We start from the raw sequence: 17141 nt of genomic DNA on the forward strand, positions 1-17141 counted from the left end.
CCACGCCCACCGGGTGCCGCATGGGGTAGATGAAACTGTTGCCTGCGGGAGGGTCGGTGCTCTTGGGCCTGGCCTTCAGCCCATTCTCTGGTGTCTCATGCTTTTCCCCTGCCCACCATTCTGGTCATTCTGCAGGTGACAGAGCGGAGGACCCCGGCCACGTGGACAGCGTCTGTACTGGGTCTGGTCTGCGGCACATTTCCTGCCTTGCGCTGGACCCAGGAGGGGGTGGGGGTGTGACATGTGCAGCCTTTACTCCTGCCACCAGCATTGAGCTCCCCAGTCTGTCCATCTTCTACCCCGCGGGGCGCTCCCTGGGGTCACCTCTATCCTGAGGGGACTTTCCCCGGGGTCACTGTCCTCAGGGCAGTCTGCTGTGCACATGCATCTTCCTTGGTGGCATTCCTGCTGATGAGACCACATCCGTTCTTTACACTGAACCATTTCACTTTCCCCAGAACCTTCCTTGTGATGACCTTCCTCCCCCACCCTCCAACAGGTGCCGCCATGTGATGTCACCACTTCCCTCTCCTCAAGGTGGTGCCTGGCCTCGTACCCTGTGGTACCCTCTGGGCTGTGGATGTCAGTGGCAAGTGGTTGAAGGTCCCGGCCTCCCTGCCCATGGTTGCGGTGAGGTGACGGGGACAGGGCCGGCTGGGCAGCAGCGGCTCCTCCTCGGGTGGCAATGGCCACGAGGCCAGCGGCGCTTGGGGGGCTGCTCAGGGCTCCCTGGGGTCTGCCCTCCGCTCCAGCTACTGACCAACTCGATTGTCTTATTAACCAGAGTCCCTGCGGGTGGCAGTGATTGGCCTTAATGTGAGCGTGTCCTGCTCACACTGAACGTGTCATTTGGTTTGTGCAGGTGGCTCAGCGGGGGACCAGAGGCGGCTCTAGGAACACCGGGCACCTGCCCCTCGCTGGTGGCTGAGTGACCACCCAGCTGCCCCCACACTGAAGAAAGGCGGGCGCTCTTACCTCAGTCCCTTCTTCAGCTGTGTCCCACTGGTGGGGACGCTTCCAGTGAGACCCATCCTGGGGTCTCACTGCTCCGCCCACTGTTGTGGAGCCTCCGTCCACGTGGCTCACACTCGAGCGACCTCCACAGGAGGCTGAGTGTCCTCGTCTTCTCAAGGACAACATTACTGTGCCCCCAGGACCAGCAGGCAGTAATCTGCGCATTGATGACATTCTCCAGCGGGCAGGGCGGGGCACGTGCGCGAGGGGGTGACAGAGACCTAGACAAGCAGGAGGCTGGGGGCAAGGGTGCGAGGAGTGGTTTCACCTGCGACCTGTTTCCCTGCCGGTGTCTAGACCCGCGTGGGAGAGCTTCCTGCAGAGAGAAGGAGTTAGCTCCAGCCCTCCAGTCTCAGGGATGCGGGGCTGTCCCGTGCTCTGGGAGATCCACGGTGGGGTGGGGGGAGAAGTAGGAGCATGTTTGTGTGTGAGGAGGGGTTCCTACTCTGGGTCAGGGGTGAAAAGCAACCCCAAGTATTTTGGACATGAACCTGAAACACACACCGTGCACACGGGCGTCTATTGTCGCCCTCCTGCCCCTGCTGTCAGGAGTCCAGCATGGAGAGGGGCGCCCCAACCAGGATGAGACCCTGGAATAAATGTCCATCTGTCAGGACGGGCCGGAGCCAGGACGCGCTGTGTGAGGTCACAGCCTAAGTCCAGAACGCGGGGCCCTTTCTAAACGCACTCCCTGTCCGAGGCCTGTGCCCCTCACTGTCCCCGTGCTGGAGTTTTACATCAGGTCCAGAGTCACTGTCCCTGAGCATCTGCAGCAGGCGGACAGGAGCCTGACCCTGGGTCTGTTCTGCGTGGAGCAAGGTGCCGGCCGCATCTCAGGCTCTGAGCTGGGGCTCCGCTTCCTGCAGCGAGGCCTTCCTGCGTCTGCGGAGCAAGGACGGTCAGGACGCCTGGGAGGGGGGCGAGGTGTGTCCATCTCCTGACCACTCCCCTGTCTCACCTAAGGGACAGACACGGGATAGCAATGCCCCAGACAGCCGGAGGCCCCTGAAATCAGACGGAGCGGAGACAAGATGGCCTTAGGGAGGGGGAGTCCCCAAGGGGACCCTTATCCCAGCCAGTCACACGAGGTCTCCGGGGACTCGGCTCGTGCAGGGTCACTCAGTGCTGGACTGGTCTTCACACCGCTCCTGACTGAAGGCCCAGTGACCGGATCCCAGGATGGAGAAGTTTATGTCACTGAGGTGATTTTAGTGGCTGAACACATCCTCTTTCCTCCTTTCTTTTCTGTTCCGTGAGGATTTTGAGAAACAGGGACTACTCCAGCCTTGTTCTTCCTGAGTGGGGGGGTGACAGACAGATAAAGCCCCTTCCTTGCGCTGTGACTCCGAGGCACCTGCTGGGAAGAGCCTCAGGCCTGAGCTGGCTCTCACCCTCTGCCCCTGGGGGTGGGGGAGGGGACAGCAGACGCTGTGCCCTGTGAGGGAGGCCTGGGGACCCCGTTCTCATCAGGGGGACGCAGTCTCTCACCGCGATTTTTTTTTCCGTGGACTTGGAGGAACATGGATCCGCAGTTAGACTGTTTCTTTTTCCTCCACAGGCCCCGGTTCTGACCCAAAAACCGTGAGTGTCTTGGGACAAGGGTTTATGTGCGTTTCTTCAGTCCCAGAGGGTGGTTCTGAGACAGACCCAGAGTCCCTGGAGGTTTTTGGTGCTAGGATCTGCCCGGAACTAGTTCCATTCTCCTTCTCTCTGTTCCTGCCCACAGTCCTCTCACGGGTCCTCCATCCCCCACTCCCTTCCCTTTAACTCCAGGGACAAGGAAACTCAGTGTCCTCGTCTGCTTCTCCTAAGACTGCGCACCCAGTCATCTATGTGTCGCCTTTTGTTTCTGAGGATTTTGGTAAACGCTGGGACTCAATGAAGAAGCTCACTGTGGTTTATTCATAGACAAGAAGGAAACAGGGGGTCTCCCAGCTACTGGGGAGGGGGCACCTTGGACAGGGCCTCCCAGAACCTGCTGTGTGTCTCTGGCCTGCCCTGTGGGCTTGTTTGTTGCCTTCACCCAGGGAGCTCAGGGACACCTTTTCTCAGTTATTTCAGGATGAGCAGACCGTGAATTCTGGGCTTTCCAACCCATATTCACACAGCATTGACTCAACATGAATCTTATTAGGAGCATGCTGTTTTCATTACCATTTAGAAATCACATTCAGGTCAGAATTTTAAAAATTAGAAATTTCATGTAATAAATGTAAATCCTGTTCTTTTCATACCATAATAAAGAGTCCTGGACTGAAACTAAAAAGCTAAGCCTCCTTTTTTTTTTTTTTTTTGTATTTTTTAGAAATGAGAAGTAGGGAGGCAGTGAGACTCCAGCATGCGCCCGACCAGGATCCACTCGGCATGCCCACCAGGGGACGATGCTCTGCCCATCAGAGATGTTGCTCCTTTGCATCCGGAGCCATTCTAGTACCTGGAGCGGAGGCCATGGAGCCGTCCTCAGCGCCCGGACCAACTTTGCTCTAATGGAGCCTTGGCTGCAGAAGGGGAAGAGAGAGAAAAAAAAGAGGAGGAAGAGGGAGAAGCAGATGGGCACTTCTCTTGTGTGCCTTAGCCAGGAATTGAACCCAGGACATCCACATACCAGGCCAACAGTCTACCGCTCAGCCAACAGGCAAGGGCCTAAAAAGCAAACCTTTTTAATGCATCAACATGTAGAAGAGTCAGGCTTATCCTCTAGGTCTGCATCCATCTGGCCGCCCAGCCCCCCGTCCTAGGGACACAGGGTGAGACAGGCGTGCCTCTGGTTAGAAAGGCTCACAGCCACACACACAGCTCTCCTTCTCACAGGCGGCCCTGCTCCTACCGTCCACACTGACGACAGGTGTGTTTCGGGGCAAATAACACTGAGGAACGAAATTTTTGTTGCATCCACAAAAAAACTTGTTATTACCAAATATGAGTGTGCTGATCTCAAATCTGACATTTGGTTTTCTCTGTAAGCTAAAGTTTTTTTGCAATTCAAAATTTTAGGTTTTCATCTTATTGTAAAATTTTCAACATTTAGTTTAACATAATGAAGTAGAATGTCTTCTTAGGCATCACCTTTGTGAAAATATAATAATTTATATAATGCAGTAAATACACTAATACACTAAAAGATATGATTGCATCAGAATTTGTCTACAATTTCCAAGTAGAACATATTAAAACACTTATTTTAATCATAAAATTTGCACAAAACTTATTTAAATTCTATTCGGGCAAAAATTTGTGTTTGTGGCTCTTGCGTTTGTGTACTTGTTGAGGACAATCTCGTTTGATGCTCCAGCAGTAGTCTCCTCATCACTAACAGCTCCAAGATTTTCGGGAAACTTATCAAGGTGACTGTTCAGAAAGTGAATCTTAAAGCTCATGTTACATCCAATGTCATGGAAAGCCAACAGCATCCTTTGAACCAGAAGTTCGTAGTTTTCTGCCTTTTTGTTGCCAAGGAAGTTCTTTGCAACTTCCACAAAAGACTGCCATGATGCTTTCTCCTTCATATTCATCTTCCTGGAAAATTCTTCATCACGTATAAGGGTTCGAATTTGAGGTCCATTGAATACACCTGCTTTTATCTTCTCAAAAGATAAGGCAGGAAAAGCAGAAATAATATGTTGAAAGCATTCACTTTCTCTATTCAAAGCCTGAACAAACTGCCTTATTAAGCCAAGTTTGATGTGAAGTGGGGGAAAAATGATCCTGTCTCGATTAACTACAGGTTCATTCACAATATTTTGCGTCCCTACTTCCAGAGCTTCATGTTTCAGCCACTTCGTCTGTGTCCAGTGTTTCTCTCGAGCTCAACTTTCCCACAAACACAGAAAGCAAGGATACTTTGTGAAACCTCTCTGTTGTCCTAGCAGGAAATTTACCATTTAAAGATCCACACAAATGATCCAGTAATGCTCCTAATATTTCAGAAACTCGAGGACAATTTTTATGTCATTATAATCTTCTCACAGATGAGTTGAATAACCAATTGGAACGGCCACATAAACATTACTGTTGTGTAGGAGAGCACATTTCAGACTCCATTTAGAGCTGTCAAGAAATAGCCGCCATTCTGCTGGACTGTAAGTGGTTACACCTAGCTGGCTGAGAAGACTACTGATGTCATGACAGTAAAGAAAGTGTTTGTCTTCGGAAAAAAAGTCCACAAAAATTTGTTCACGCTTCCTGAAATGGGATACTTTAGCTGACCAGTGAAGTACATTCTCTTCTTGAAGCCTAGAGGCTAATAACTCAGCTGCTTTCTTTGATAGGCCCAAATCTCTTACTAAGTCATTCAATTCGGGTTGGCTAAACTGCTGAGGGGTTAATGACCGCTTGGCATCAGAAGAAGACCCTTCAGATTCTACAACCATTTCCTCATGCATCTTATCAAAATACACTTGATCACCATATTCACTTTCTTCATCCTTAGAAGAAATAAAACCATTGAAAACTGGAACAGGGGGTGTCTCAGCGTGTGGGATAGGTCGTATTGCTGAAGGAATATTAGGATATGCGACCATATGCCATTTTATCTTGCCAATGTCCTTTGTATGGATCAGACAGAAATATCAGTCACTGCTGTGGTCCTTAGGTTCACGCCAAACCTTGGGAATACCAAAAGGCATTCCTTTGAGTTTTCCTTTTGTCCAGTCACGAAGCATTTCCTTATAATTATGACACACAATATGAAGATCCCAATTCTTGTCTTGATCGGCAAGGGGAACTTGAAAATAGGCAATATATGCATGTGTCACAAATGATGAAATATTGCGCCTTTGATGTTAAAGTGTGTAACAGCCACATATATAACAGAAGGTGTCAGGACTATTCTTACATTTATGCCTACTCAAAGAAGCCATAATCCAATCTTAAAACAAAATAAGAGGGTGTTTTTATCAGATAAAATTTTTTACATTTAAAAACAACTATAATTATAAAAAATAAAAAATTGTAAAAGTGATGTTTGTAAAACATTAATTGCCTTGTGGTTATGTTCAATCAAAGAGTCATTGCCCTTTAACTCCAATTTAAAAACCAATGCATGCCATTAACTGTAACAAAAAGAAATTAAAATTGCATAAAAACTAGAGCATGCACCGAAAAACAGATTTCAGATTTGGAATCAGCAATGCATAGATATATCGAAACAGTTCTAAAACCTTATGCAACAGAAAATGAAAAAAAAATTGTTCCCCAGTGTTATTGTGAAGGTGAAGAGAGGAGACATTTTGGTCTAACTGTTTGTTTGGCATAAAGTATAGAGCAGCTATTTTCAATCGCTGTGACATAAGAATTTTTAAAAGATGCAATTGCTGACTATTTTGTCAGAGGCACTGACCTCTTTTCCCCTAAATTGTCAAGTTAAAAAATGACAACAGCCAACACAACAATAGCAATTCATCCAGTGTGAATGAATCAATATTATACATTTTTTTGGTTAAATTGGCAAAAAATATTGTTTTTGATATACTGAAAAATTTTAGTAATTAGTTTATGATGAAAAGGATTCTAAATTGCTGCATTAATTCTTGTTCAAACGTTGAACCAACCTTGCACACCTGGGATAGATCCCACGTGGTTCTGATGGACAGTTCTCCGTATACACTGTGGGCTTGATTTGCTGATATTTTGTTGAGGATGTTTGTGCCTGTGTTGATGACAGATATCAGTCTGTGGTTTCCCTGTAATGTGTGTCTGGTGTTGGTATTAGGACAATGCTGACCTTACAGAATGAAGTGGGAGGTACTCCCCTCCCATCTTCTGAAGGAGACTGTGGAGAATTGGTGTAATTTCTCCCCGACGTTTGGTGGAATTCACCAGTGACCCCACTGGGGCTTGGGCTTTCTGTTTCGGAATATTACTCATTAGTGGTTCAATTTCTTTCCTTCTTTCTTTTCTTTCTTTTTTTCTTTTTCTTTTTTTTTTTTTTACAGAGACAGAGAGTCAGAGAGAGGGACACATAGGGACAGACAGACAGGAAGGGAGAGAGACGAGAGGATCAATTCTTTGTTGCAGCACATTAGTTTTCAATGACTCATTTCTCATATGTGCCGTGACCAGAGGGATACAGCAGAGAGAGTGACCTTTGCTCGACGCAGTGACCTTGGACTTCAAGCCAGTGACAATATGTCATGTCTATCATCCTATGCTCAATTGGCGACATCAGGGTTTTGAACCTTGGTTCTCTGTTCACAGAGCCACCTCCTGGTCAAAAAGTGATTCAATTTCTTATATAAATATAGTTCTATTGGGCTTGTCCATTTCATTTCACTTTTGCAAATTATTTTTGAGTAATGTTCAATTTACACAGCAGTTGTAAAGGTAGAAAACAGAGCTCCCGTGTGCCCGTCACTCAGCTTCCCTTAATGTTAACATGTAACAGAGTCGTGCTGAGACTAAGAAACTGAGTGATTTAACTTCGGACACTACTGTCAGCTGAGCTACAAACCTTATTTGAATGTCATCATTTTCCCAGTAACGTTCTTTCTCTGTTCAGGTATCAAATCTGAGAACCTTAATGCATTAAGTTGTTGTGACCCCTTAGTCTCCTCTGATCTGCTGAATTACTTTCCCCGTTTTCATGACCTTGAAAGATTTGAAGGATCCCGAGCAGATAATTAGCAGAATGTCTCTCACTGTAGGTTTGTTTGATGTTTGTCATGATTAGGTTGGGATGTGGGTTTGGGGAGGAATTCCATAAGGACAAGTGTCTCCTCATCACATCTTGTCAGGGGATGCGTGATATTAACATCACTTTTCCACATCATTACAGTGATTTCTATGGACTTTCTTTATGTAAATACAGTTGATCTTTGAACAACATGGGTGGTAGGGTCACCATTCACTCAGTTCGGTAGAAAATCTGTGTATGACTTTTGACTTGCCGAAAACTTAACTACAGGTAGACCAGATGCCTTACATATAACATAGTTTATATGTAATATAGCATTATATACTATAATCTTATAATAAAATAGCTCGAGTAAAGGAAATGTGGGTAATAAAATCATAAGAAAGAGAAAATACATTTACAGCACTGTATGTATTTATTAAAATAACCCCGTGTGTAAGTGGACCGGCACAGCTCAAATCCGTGTTGTTCAATGGTCAGTTGTTGTGAGTTACAGTTAGTCATTATTCACTTTCCATCATCTATATTTTGGAAGCAGGTCACCAAGTTCAGCCCACATTCAAGGGGAGGAATTAAGCTCCACCTGCTGGAAGGGGATTCTCTTCATGTGGAACTTGGAAATCTAAGGAAGACTTGCCCCTCCCCCCTCACTGAAGTCGCAGTCACTCACAGGAGCATGCACTCATGGGTCCCTGCTTTGTATGTGGGCTACACTCTCTCACCCGTGTCACGTGTGCTCACACTGTCCCCGCTGTGCTCACAGCAGCTCTTTCAGGTTGGCCCCGGCATCCCTTGACATGCTGCACATGTGGGGTACACCCCTCCCTGGTATTATAGGATGTTCCAGGCTCATCTTGTATTTTCTTCTGTCTTAGCCCTAAAATCATCCATTTCTCTAAGGAGCCGTGGTTCCTTTTACTGTGGAATGGCATCTAGAGACCAAGATCTGTCCATCACTGCTGTGTCTCTGCCCCCAGGTTCCGTCCCCCTCAGTCCTGAGTCCACAGTCAGCAGCTCCCTGCCCGCAGCCAGGTCAGCCTGCTGTTGGAAGGTAGCGATACCAATGCTCAGCCTCCCACAGTGTGACTGCCCACACCGTCCACTTCAGTCACCACAACCTGGGGAACCCTGGACTCAGGAGAGTGACAGCAGAGACAATGTGGACTTCCCACATCCACTTCCCCATCTTTACTTCCTCCCTCCTCTCCTGGTCTTCCTCCACACAGCTGGGTCCCCTGCCCCCAGCTCCAGGACTTCTAACACCCAGGGCAGGAAGGAGAGACCATGGGCCCAGGGATCCTGCAGAAGTCTGCCCGTGTGTGCCCACCTCTGTGCCCACTGTGGTTTTATCACCTGCCCGTGCAGAGTCCTGGGTACGTGCAGAGGGCGATCCAGGAATGTCTTCCATCAAATTTCTGCATGGTCAGTTTCTCAAGTCTGCTCAATTGTCACCTCAGTGAGACCCACTCTGACCACCTTATTTAAAAGTACTATGTTGGGGTTCTGGCCAAGATGGCAGAGTAAGTAGACAGTGTGCTGGCCTCCCATGACCACATTAAAATCACAGCTGAATTACAGAACAATCAACCTGGAGAACCATGTGAAGTCCGCCTGAGCAGGAGTCCTATAACTGAGGGCATAAAGAAGGAGCCATGTTGAGACAGGTCGCAGGGTGGAGACAGGAAATGGGCTGGCCCCGTACCCAGATGTGGCGGTTGAGAATCAGGAGAGAGATCTCAGCTGCAGATGTTCCCCCAGAATAGTGAGGGGTCCCAGTCCCACACGAGGCTGCCCAGCCTGGAGCATCAGCACTAGGAAGAGGAGCCCCCTCAACACCTGGCTGTGAAAATCAGGGATTCCATCTGACTGGGTGAGACAGAGGGGGTTGCAGCCCCAGGCGTCCCTCTTAAAGGGCCAGCACAGACTCCCTTGGGCACTCACCCTAGGCTCCAGAGGAGGGACGGTGGCTCAGGGGGTGCCAGAGACATGCAGGGAGAGACTGAGTTGTGTGGCTCTAGAATGAGGGCTGGAGGGACAGCTGCCACTTTCCTGTGTTGAGTCACCCACCCCCCAGCCAAACATGACTCTGCATTAGCCTGGTGAACGCCACTCGACACAGCCTGAGACCCCACCTCATCCAACTGCTGTGCCACCTGAGGCTCTTTCAGGGACTGAGCCTTACAGGTAGGTGAGAGGCGACAACTGTACCTATCCCAAACTTAGTACCTGGGGCATCTACCCATGGTTCCCAGCGCAGCCTCTCCCACACGACTTCAGGCCCAGCACAGGGAGCTACCAACCACGGATCACTGTAGCTCCTACCAGGTAGTATTGGGCCTTGGCCTGCACTGCAGCCCCTCCTAAGAGGCCCCTGAACCAACACAGTCAGTGGCCGGCTTCAGACACAACACAGCACCACCCTATTAGCTCCACAAGCAGAACAAGCAAAGTGCCATTTCAGCAGACACCAGGCTGCTGTGCTGAGTCTCACTTTATAAGGTCAGCCCCCAAAGAACAGCTCTTATGCTGTGGCTGTGGCCAGTACTCACAGCCAGTCAGCCTGAGGGTCAACCCCACCCACTCATGTGCCAACACCAATCAAAGCTCAAGAAGAGGGCACCGGAACCCCTACAAGGGTCATTCATGGAACACCCAGCTCAGGGGACCAGGCGACTGCACCTCTGGGCCCCACAGGACACCTCCTACATCAGGCCACCCTGCCAAGACTGGGAGTCAGAGCAGATTCATCTAATACATAAAAGCAAAGGCAGAGAGGCAGCTGAGATGAGGAGACAGAGAAACAGGAGCCAAATGAAGGAGCAAAACCAAAGTGCAGAAACAGAACTGAACAGAATGGAGACCAGCGTCCACTAGAGGCGAGTCCACAGCACTGGTGTGAGGGGCTCACGGAGCTCAGTGAGGACTTCAACCAGAGAGGAGAAGGAGAGAAGGGACACAGGAACCACTTAGAGAATCCAGTCAAAGTGAAGAACACGGTAGATGGAATCAACAGCAGATCAGATGAAGCAGAAAACTGAATCAGCAATTTGGGAGACAAGGTTCCGGAAGGCACTCACTCAGAGCGCGCGCGCGCGCACACACACACACACACACACACATACACACACACATATATCTCCAATGAATGAGGAGAGTTTAAGGGACCTCTGGGACAACATGGAGTGTAACAACATCTGCATCATAGGGGAAGCGGAAGAAGAGAGAAAGCAAGGTATTGAAAACCTGTATTAGGAAATAATGACTGAAAACTTCCCTAACTTGGGGAAGGAAACAGACACAGACGTCCGAGAATGACAGAGATTCCCAAACAGGAGGAGCCCAAGGAAGCTGACACCAAGACATGTCACAATTAAAATGACAAAGGTGAAACACAAAGAATCTTTTTTAAAGTTTTTACTTAGAAAATCAAATTTAACAGGGTCACATTGATCAATAAGAGAACATAGGTTTCAGGTAAAATTTTCTATGGTGTTTGAACTGCTGATTATGTTGTGTACCCATCACCCAGAGTCAGATCATTTTCCATTACTGAGTATTTGTTCCTCTTTAGTCTCCTCCCTCCACCCACTTCCCACCACCTTCTTCCCCTGGAAACCACTTCACTTTTCTCTATCTCCATGAGGCTCCGTTTTATATCACACCTGTGTGTGAAATCACCCAGTTCTGAGCTTTTTCTGACTTCCTTATTTCACTCAGTGTAAGAGGCTCAGGGTCCAGCCATGTTGTCCTAAATGGCAATGTGTCATCATTTCTCATGGCTGAGTGGTGTTCCAGTGTATATATGGACCACATCTTCTTTATCCAGTCCTCTCTCAAGGACACTTTGGTTGTTCTATGTCTTGGCCACTGTGAATAATGCTGTGATGAACATGGTGGTGTGTGTGTCTTCACATACCAGTTTTATGAGTTTTTCTGGGTGGATACCCAGTAGAGGGGTTGCTGGGTCATATTGTAGTTCAATTCTTCATTTCCTGGGGAACCACCATCTTTTCTTCCATAGTGGCTGTACCAGTCTACATTCCCACAGCAGGGAGTGAGGGTTCCTTCTCCACAGCCTCTCCAACATTTGTTACCTGTGTTGTTGACAACAATGAATCTAACAGGTGTGAGGTGGTATCTCATTGTAGATTTGATTTGCACTTCTCTCAAGCTAGTGAAGATGAGCATCTTTTCATGTATCTGTTGTCCTGACACAGGATGGGGTCCCCTCCACGTTCAAGGCCCTGTTCTGTGCAGGGAGCTGAGGGAGACCCCGGGGAGCCCCCACTGAGCAACAGAAAGGGGAGCTGGTCTTTCGTCCTCACCACTGTGACCACACGGGGGTGCCCAGCCCCCGGATGCTGACCGAGGGCTGGGAGGGTCTGAGCCACAGTGGGTCAGCGGTGGCTGACCTGAGGCTGGGCCTCCCTGGCGGTGAAGAGGCGTCCGGGCGTCCTGTGCTCTGCAGGTGTCAGGGTCAGGGACGGGTAGGGACTGAGGGGGAGCAGCACTCAGGGGCCCTGCGCCATCTCCGAGGTGCCCATTTGCCCACTGCGACCCTGCTCTCCAGCCCCGTGATGATGACGGCACATGCCCTCTCCCCATGCTGCAGAAAAAAACTGGAAAGAAGCGTTTCTTCTTCTCTATGTTTACAGAGCTCCTTCTCGATGTGCAACAGTAACAGCACTTGTGTGAGATTTTCTCAGAAAGGACACACTGAAAACGGTCATGCACTTGTCCCTGGCAGGACCCCTGGGCGCCCTTGGCTGTGCAGGGAGGGACATGTTCCATTTCAACTCCTGGAAAGTCTGCAGTGACCTTTTCAAAATGCGTTACATTTGCAAGACCCTTTCCAGTCCGGGCCCAGGGGACACAGCGGTGGCCGTGTGAGGGGCCCGGACCCCGGTCCTCGGTGTTCCTCCCGCACAGGCGCCCAGGGTGCTCACACCTCGGAGCCTGCGCTCTGTCCCTGGGCTGAAGACCTGTCACCAGGTAGCACCTACCTCCCTGACCGTCCCCCAAGGTCCTCCTGGGGGTCCTCTCTGCCCTGCCCTGCCCTGTCTGGGGACCTCAGCCTCCCTCTCCCCTCGCTGCTGGACTTTTGTTCACACCCAGGTCACTAGCACACTTTATACTGTGTCTATTTGTTACTGTCTGTCCCTTCCTGAGACCGTCAGCTCTGTGAGGACAGGGACAGGGATGTGATGTCCACAGCTGCATTTTCCCTGCCCTGAAATGTCCTGTTGTTGTTGTGTTCAGTGAATGAGTGAGTGAGTGCACTCAGACTGCCACACTCATGGCTGCACACCGACACACCAAGTGTGCACCACACTGACACACTCACACCACATGAACCCACTCACACACACTGACACATGCATACTGCCACACTCACAGCTGCACACCAACACACTGAGTGTACACGACCCTGGCACATTCACACACACACATATAGACATCCTCACGCACTGATATGCTAACACACACTGACATGGTCAAAACACAGACACATACAGACACACTCATACACACAAACACACACACAGACGTGCTGACACACAGAGACACACTCAAACACATAGACATGCTCTCACACACATGAACATGCTCACACATGTACACAGACATATGTTCACACACAATGACATGCTCACACACACATACACACTCACACACTCAGATACACAACCAGACACACACAGACTTCCTCACACAAATGCTTAAAGCTTAATTTTCATTCCACAGCAAGGCAGGGAGTCCATTTCAGCGGGAGGGATTCTGGGAAGAGAAGAGGAGAAAAAAGCAGGGCCCAGCCTGGGGGTCTCTCCCTGGTGTCCTCACAGCACCTGCACTAGGACTCAGGGAGACAGGATGACAAAGAGCTCTCTGCACTGGAGGAGGGGTCAGGGCACAGTCCTGGGTCCCCAGGCCTGGCTCTCAGGGTCTCAGCCCCAGGGTGGAGTCTGGCGGGGAAAGTGAGTGTTGGGAAGTTCCCATCCGCCAGTGGTCACTACTCTCTCACACACCCTGTGTCAGGTCCTTTTTCCTGGATACTCATGATGAGTCCCCAGATGTCACCCCCATTGGGTGTCCAGTTTCTAGACAAACTAATCAGCATCACTGTCGTCCTGTTTATAATTTCTCTGTAGACCTGCCCCACTCAGATTGTCCCCGGTCCTTGAGTACGCGCGCCATGGGGTCCCCAACCTTCTTCCTGCTGCTCTCGGGGGCCCTGGTCCTGACCCGGACCTGGGCGGGTGAGTGCGGGTTGGGAGGGAACGGCCTCTGCGGGGAGGAGTGAGGGGACCCGGCGGGGGCGCAGGACCCCGGGGAGGGCGCGTGTCCACCTCCCGTCCTGAGTCCTGCTCTGCTCAGGCCACTTTTCAGTCTCTCGGGACCCGTGCCCGGGAGGAGGGATCACGGGTCTCAACCCCTCTCCGTCCCCAGGTCCCCACTCCATGAGATATTTCGACACCGCCGTGTCCCGGCCCGGCCGCGGGGAACCTCATTACTTCTCCGTCGGCTACGTGGACGACACGCAGTTTGTGCGGTTCGACAGCGACGCCCCGAGCCCGAGGGAGGAGCCGCGGGCGCAGTGGATGGAGCAGCCGTGGCTGGAGCAGGAGGACCCGCACTATTGGGACCGGAACACGCGGACCTACAAGGACAACGCACAATATTGCCGAAAGTTCCTGAACACCCTGCGCGGCAACTACAACCAGAGCGAGGACGGTGAGCCACGCAGGCGGGTCCCGGTCACGACCCCATCCCCACGGACGGGCCGGGATCGCCCGAGTGTCCGGGTCCGAGCTCCACCCGAGACCGCGGGACACCGAATCTCACCCCGGAGGAGCCCCTGGTTCTCTGACCCGGTTTCGTTTTTCGGTTTGGGTTTAATCCCCGCGGTCGGGGCGGGGGCGGGGCCGAGTGGGCGGGGCTGACCGCGGGGCGGGGTCAGGGTCTCACACCCTCCAGAGGTTGACCGGCTGTGCGATGGGGCCGGACGGGCGCCTCCTCCGCGGGTACACTCAGTACGCCTACGACGGTACCGACTACATCGCCCTGAACGAGGACCTGCGCTCCTGGACCGCGGCGGATGCTGCGGCTCAGATCACCCGACGGGAGTGGGAGGAGTCCGGTGAGGCGGACTACTGGAGGAGCTACCTGGAGGAGGAGTGCTTGCACTGTCTCCAAACTTACTTGGAAAAGGGGAAGGAGACGCTGCAGCGCGCAGGTACCAAGGGTCGGGCGGGGCCGGGGTGGGGAGGCGGCTCCCTTCTCTCCCCTCGGGCTGCGGTTCCTACACGGAGACAGGAAATGGACCGGGGTCAGAACACCCTCCTTTGGGTCAGGACATTGAGTCCGCTAGGTTTTCAGATCTGGGACCAGAGAACGACTCCCCCCTTCTCTCCGGGACAATTAGGTGCAGTCTCTATGGGATGGAGGGGAGACCAACCCTGAAATCACCCATCAGCGGTTCCCCTTGACCCTGGCAGTGGCCCTGGGACCCATGGGGACTTTCTCCCTCAGGCCTTGTTCTCTGTCCCCACCCAGTGTGTCTGAGGTCCGACTTGGCTTTAATGAGTCATTTGGCCTCCACCCAGGTCGGGACCAGAAACCCCTTTTCTCCCCTCAGAGACCTGCCTTCCACCCTGGGCTGTGCACTCTGACTCTAGAACTTTCCAATGAGGAGATCATCCCAGGTGCCTCTGTCCAGGCTGGTGTCTGGGTTTTGTACTCCCTCCCCCACCCCAGCTGTCCTGTCCACTCAGGATGGTCACATGAGTGCTGCTGGAGTGGCTCATGACAGATGCAAAGTTTCTGCATTTCTCACCCTTCTCCTCAGACCCCCCAAAAGCACACATTACCCACCACCCCATCTCTGACCATGAGGTCACCCTGAGGTGCTGGGCCCTGGGCTTCTACCCTGCGGAGATCACCCTGACCTGGCAGCGTGACGGACAGGACCTGACCCAGGACATGGAGCTTGTGGAGACCAGGCCTGCAGGGGATGGGACCTTCCAGAAGTGGGCGGCCGTGGGGGTGCCCCCTGGAGAGGAGCAGAGCTACACGTGCCATGTGCAGCACGAGGGGCTGCCCGAGCCCCTGACCCTGAGATGGGGTGAGGAGGGGACGTGGGCACAGAGCCTCTTCTCAGGGAGCAGGGGCTTCTGGAGGACTTCAGCAGGGTCAGGGCTGTGGGCTGGGGGTCAGGACCCTGACCTTTTCTTCCCTTCCCTTCCCTTCCCTTCCCTTCCCTTCTCAGAGCCTCCTCAAGCCACCATCCCCACTGTGGTCACCGTTGCTGTCCTGGTCCTCCTTGGAGTTGTGGTCACTGGAGCTGTGGTGGGGGCTGTGATGTGGAGGAGGAGGCGCTCAGGTAGGGAAGGGTGCGGTCTGAGTTTCTTGTCCCACAGGGGGTTTCAAGCCCAGGAAGAAGTGTGTTTGCTTCATTAATGGGAAGTACTGTCCCCACAAATGTGCTTGCCCAGTCTGCAGCTGTTTGCTAACACTGACTCTTTAGTGAGGCATGTGTGAACATGAGGGACAAAGTTATCAACGTGATGAGTCAGGTGATGGGGACCTGGTCCCCAACACTAACAGGTCAGAGGGGAGAGTCCTGCTGAGGACAGACCTCCTGGAGGATGGTTGGTCCATTCCCCACACATGTACTTTTCTTGGGTTTCCTGATCCTGCCCTGGGTCTGTACTCACAGTTCTGGAAACTTCTCTGGGGCCCAGGACTAGGGGTTCCTTTAGGATCTCATGGCTCTGCCTCCTCCCTGGTCTCTCACAGGATGTTTTCTTCCTGTAGGTGGGAAAGGAGGGAGCTACGTTCAGGCTGCCAGTCAGTAGGGAGTGGGTGACCGCTGGGACCCCGTGACAGTGCAGAGGAGAGCCCATGGGGGACCCCACCCCCTGCAGTTTCACCTTTAGTCTCTTGTTCTGGGGGCTTTGACCACATCCTGTTGTGTTCTACCCCAGGCAGTGACAGCGCTCAGGGCTCTGATGTGTCTCTCAGGGCTTCTAAAGGTGAGACCCTGAAATGGGGAGGGGTTGGGGCAGAGGGGACAGGTTTGAATAATGGGGTTTCTCTGGGACATTTTGAGCAAGAGGTGGGCTATTGAGAATGTTACCAGCTACTGTGACTATCCTGAATTTGTTCATGATTATTTTTATCTACAGCATGAAATAGCTGCCTGTCACTGACAGAAGGTGCTTCACACACACACACACACACACACACACGACAGCCGTGTTCGTGACTTCAGGAACCTCCCACTTCTCTCTCTGCAAAGGGCATCTGAACATGTCTGCATTCCTATCAGCATAGTGTGAGGAGGTGGGAGGCTGGTCCACCCCTGTCCCCCACGTTCCCTCCCCACACTTCCCTGTCCAGCAGAGGGGGCTGGGCCCTCCCCATCCCTGTCTGTACTTCGTGGAGCACTGAGCTGCAGCTTCTTACTCCCTTGTTGAAATAAGACTCTGGTTGGTAA

The 17141-nt window shown here is 51.5% G+C and overlaps 1 protein-coding gene across 2 annotated transcripts in view; it reads left to right on the forward strand.

Moving 5' to 3' along the window:
* LOC136333084 (patr class I histocompatibility antigen, A-2 alpha chain-like) overlaps positions 1-17141 on the forward strand; it is a 26257-nt gene extending 9116 nt beyond the window's left edge. The window contains exons 1-7 of one of the 2 annotated variants that reach the window (XM_066272170.1): positions 13790-13902; positions 14093-14377; positions 14604-14879; positions 15492-15767; positions 15912-16025; positions 16630-16677; positions 16831-17141. In XM_066272170.1, coding sequence (XP_066128267.1) covers positions 13839-13902; positions 14093-14377; positions 14604-14879; positions 15492-15767; positions 15912-16025; positions 16630-16677; positions 16831-16835 — 1068 coding nt within the window. In that variant the 5' untranslated portion in view covers positions 13790-13838 and the 3' untranslated portion in view covers positions 16836-17141. Of the gene's footprint in view, positions 1-13789; positions 13903-14092; positions 14378-14603; positions 14880-15491; positions 15768-15911; positions 16026-16629; positions 16678-16830 lie in introns of those variants that run through there. The other variant, XM_066272085.1, reaches the window with a different exon arrangement.

This window comes from Saccopteryx bilineata, chromosome 1 (assembly GCF_036850765.1).
Source record: "Saccopteryx bilineata isolate mSacBil1 chromosome 1, mSacBil1_pri_phased_curated, whole genome shotgun sequence".
NCBI lineage: Eukaryota > Metazoa > Chordata > Mammalia > Chiroptera > Emballonuridae > Saccopteryx > Saccopteryx bilineata.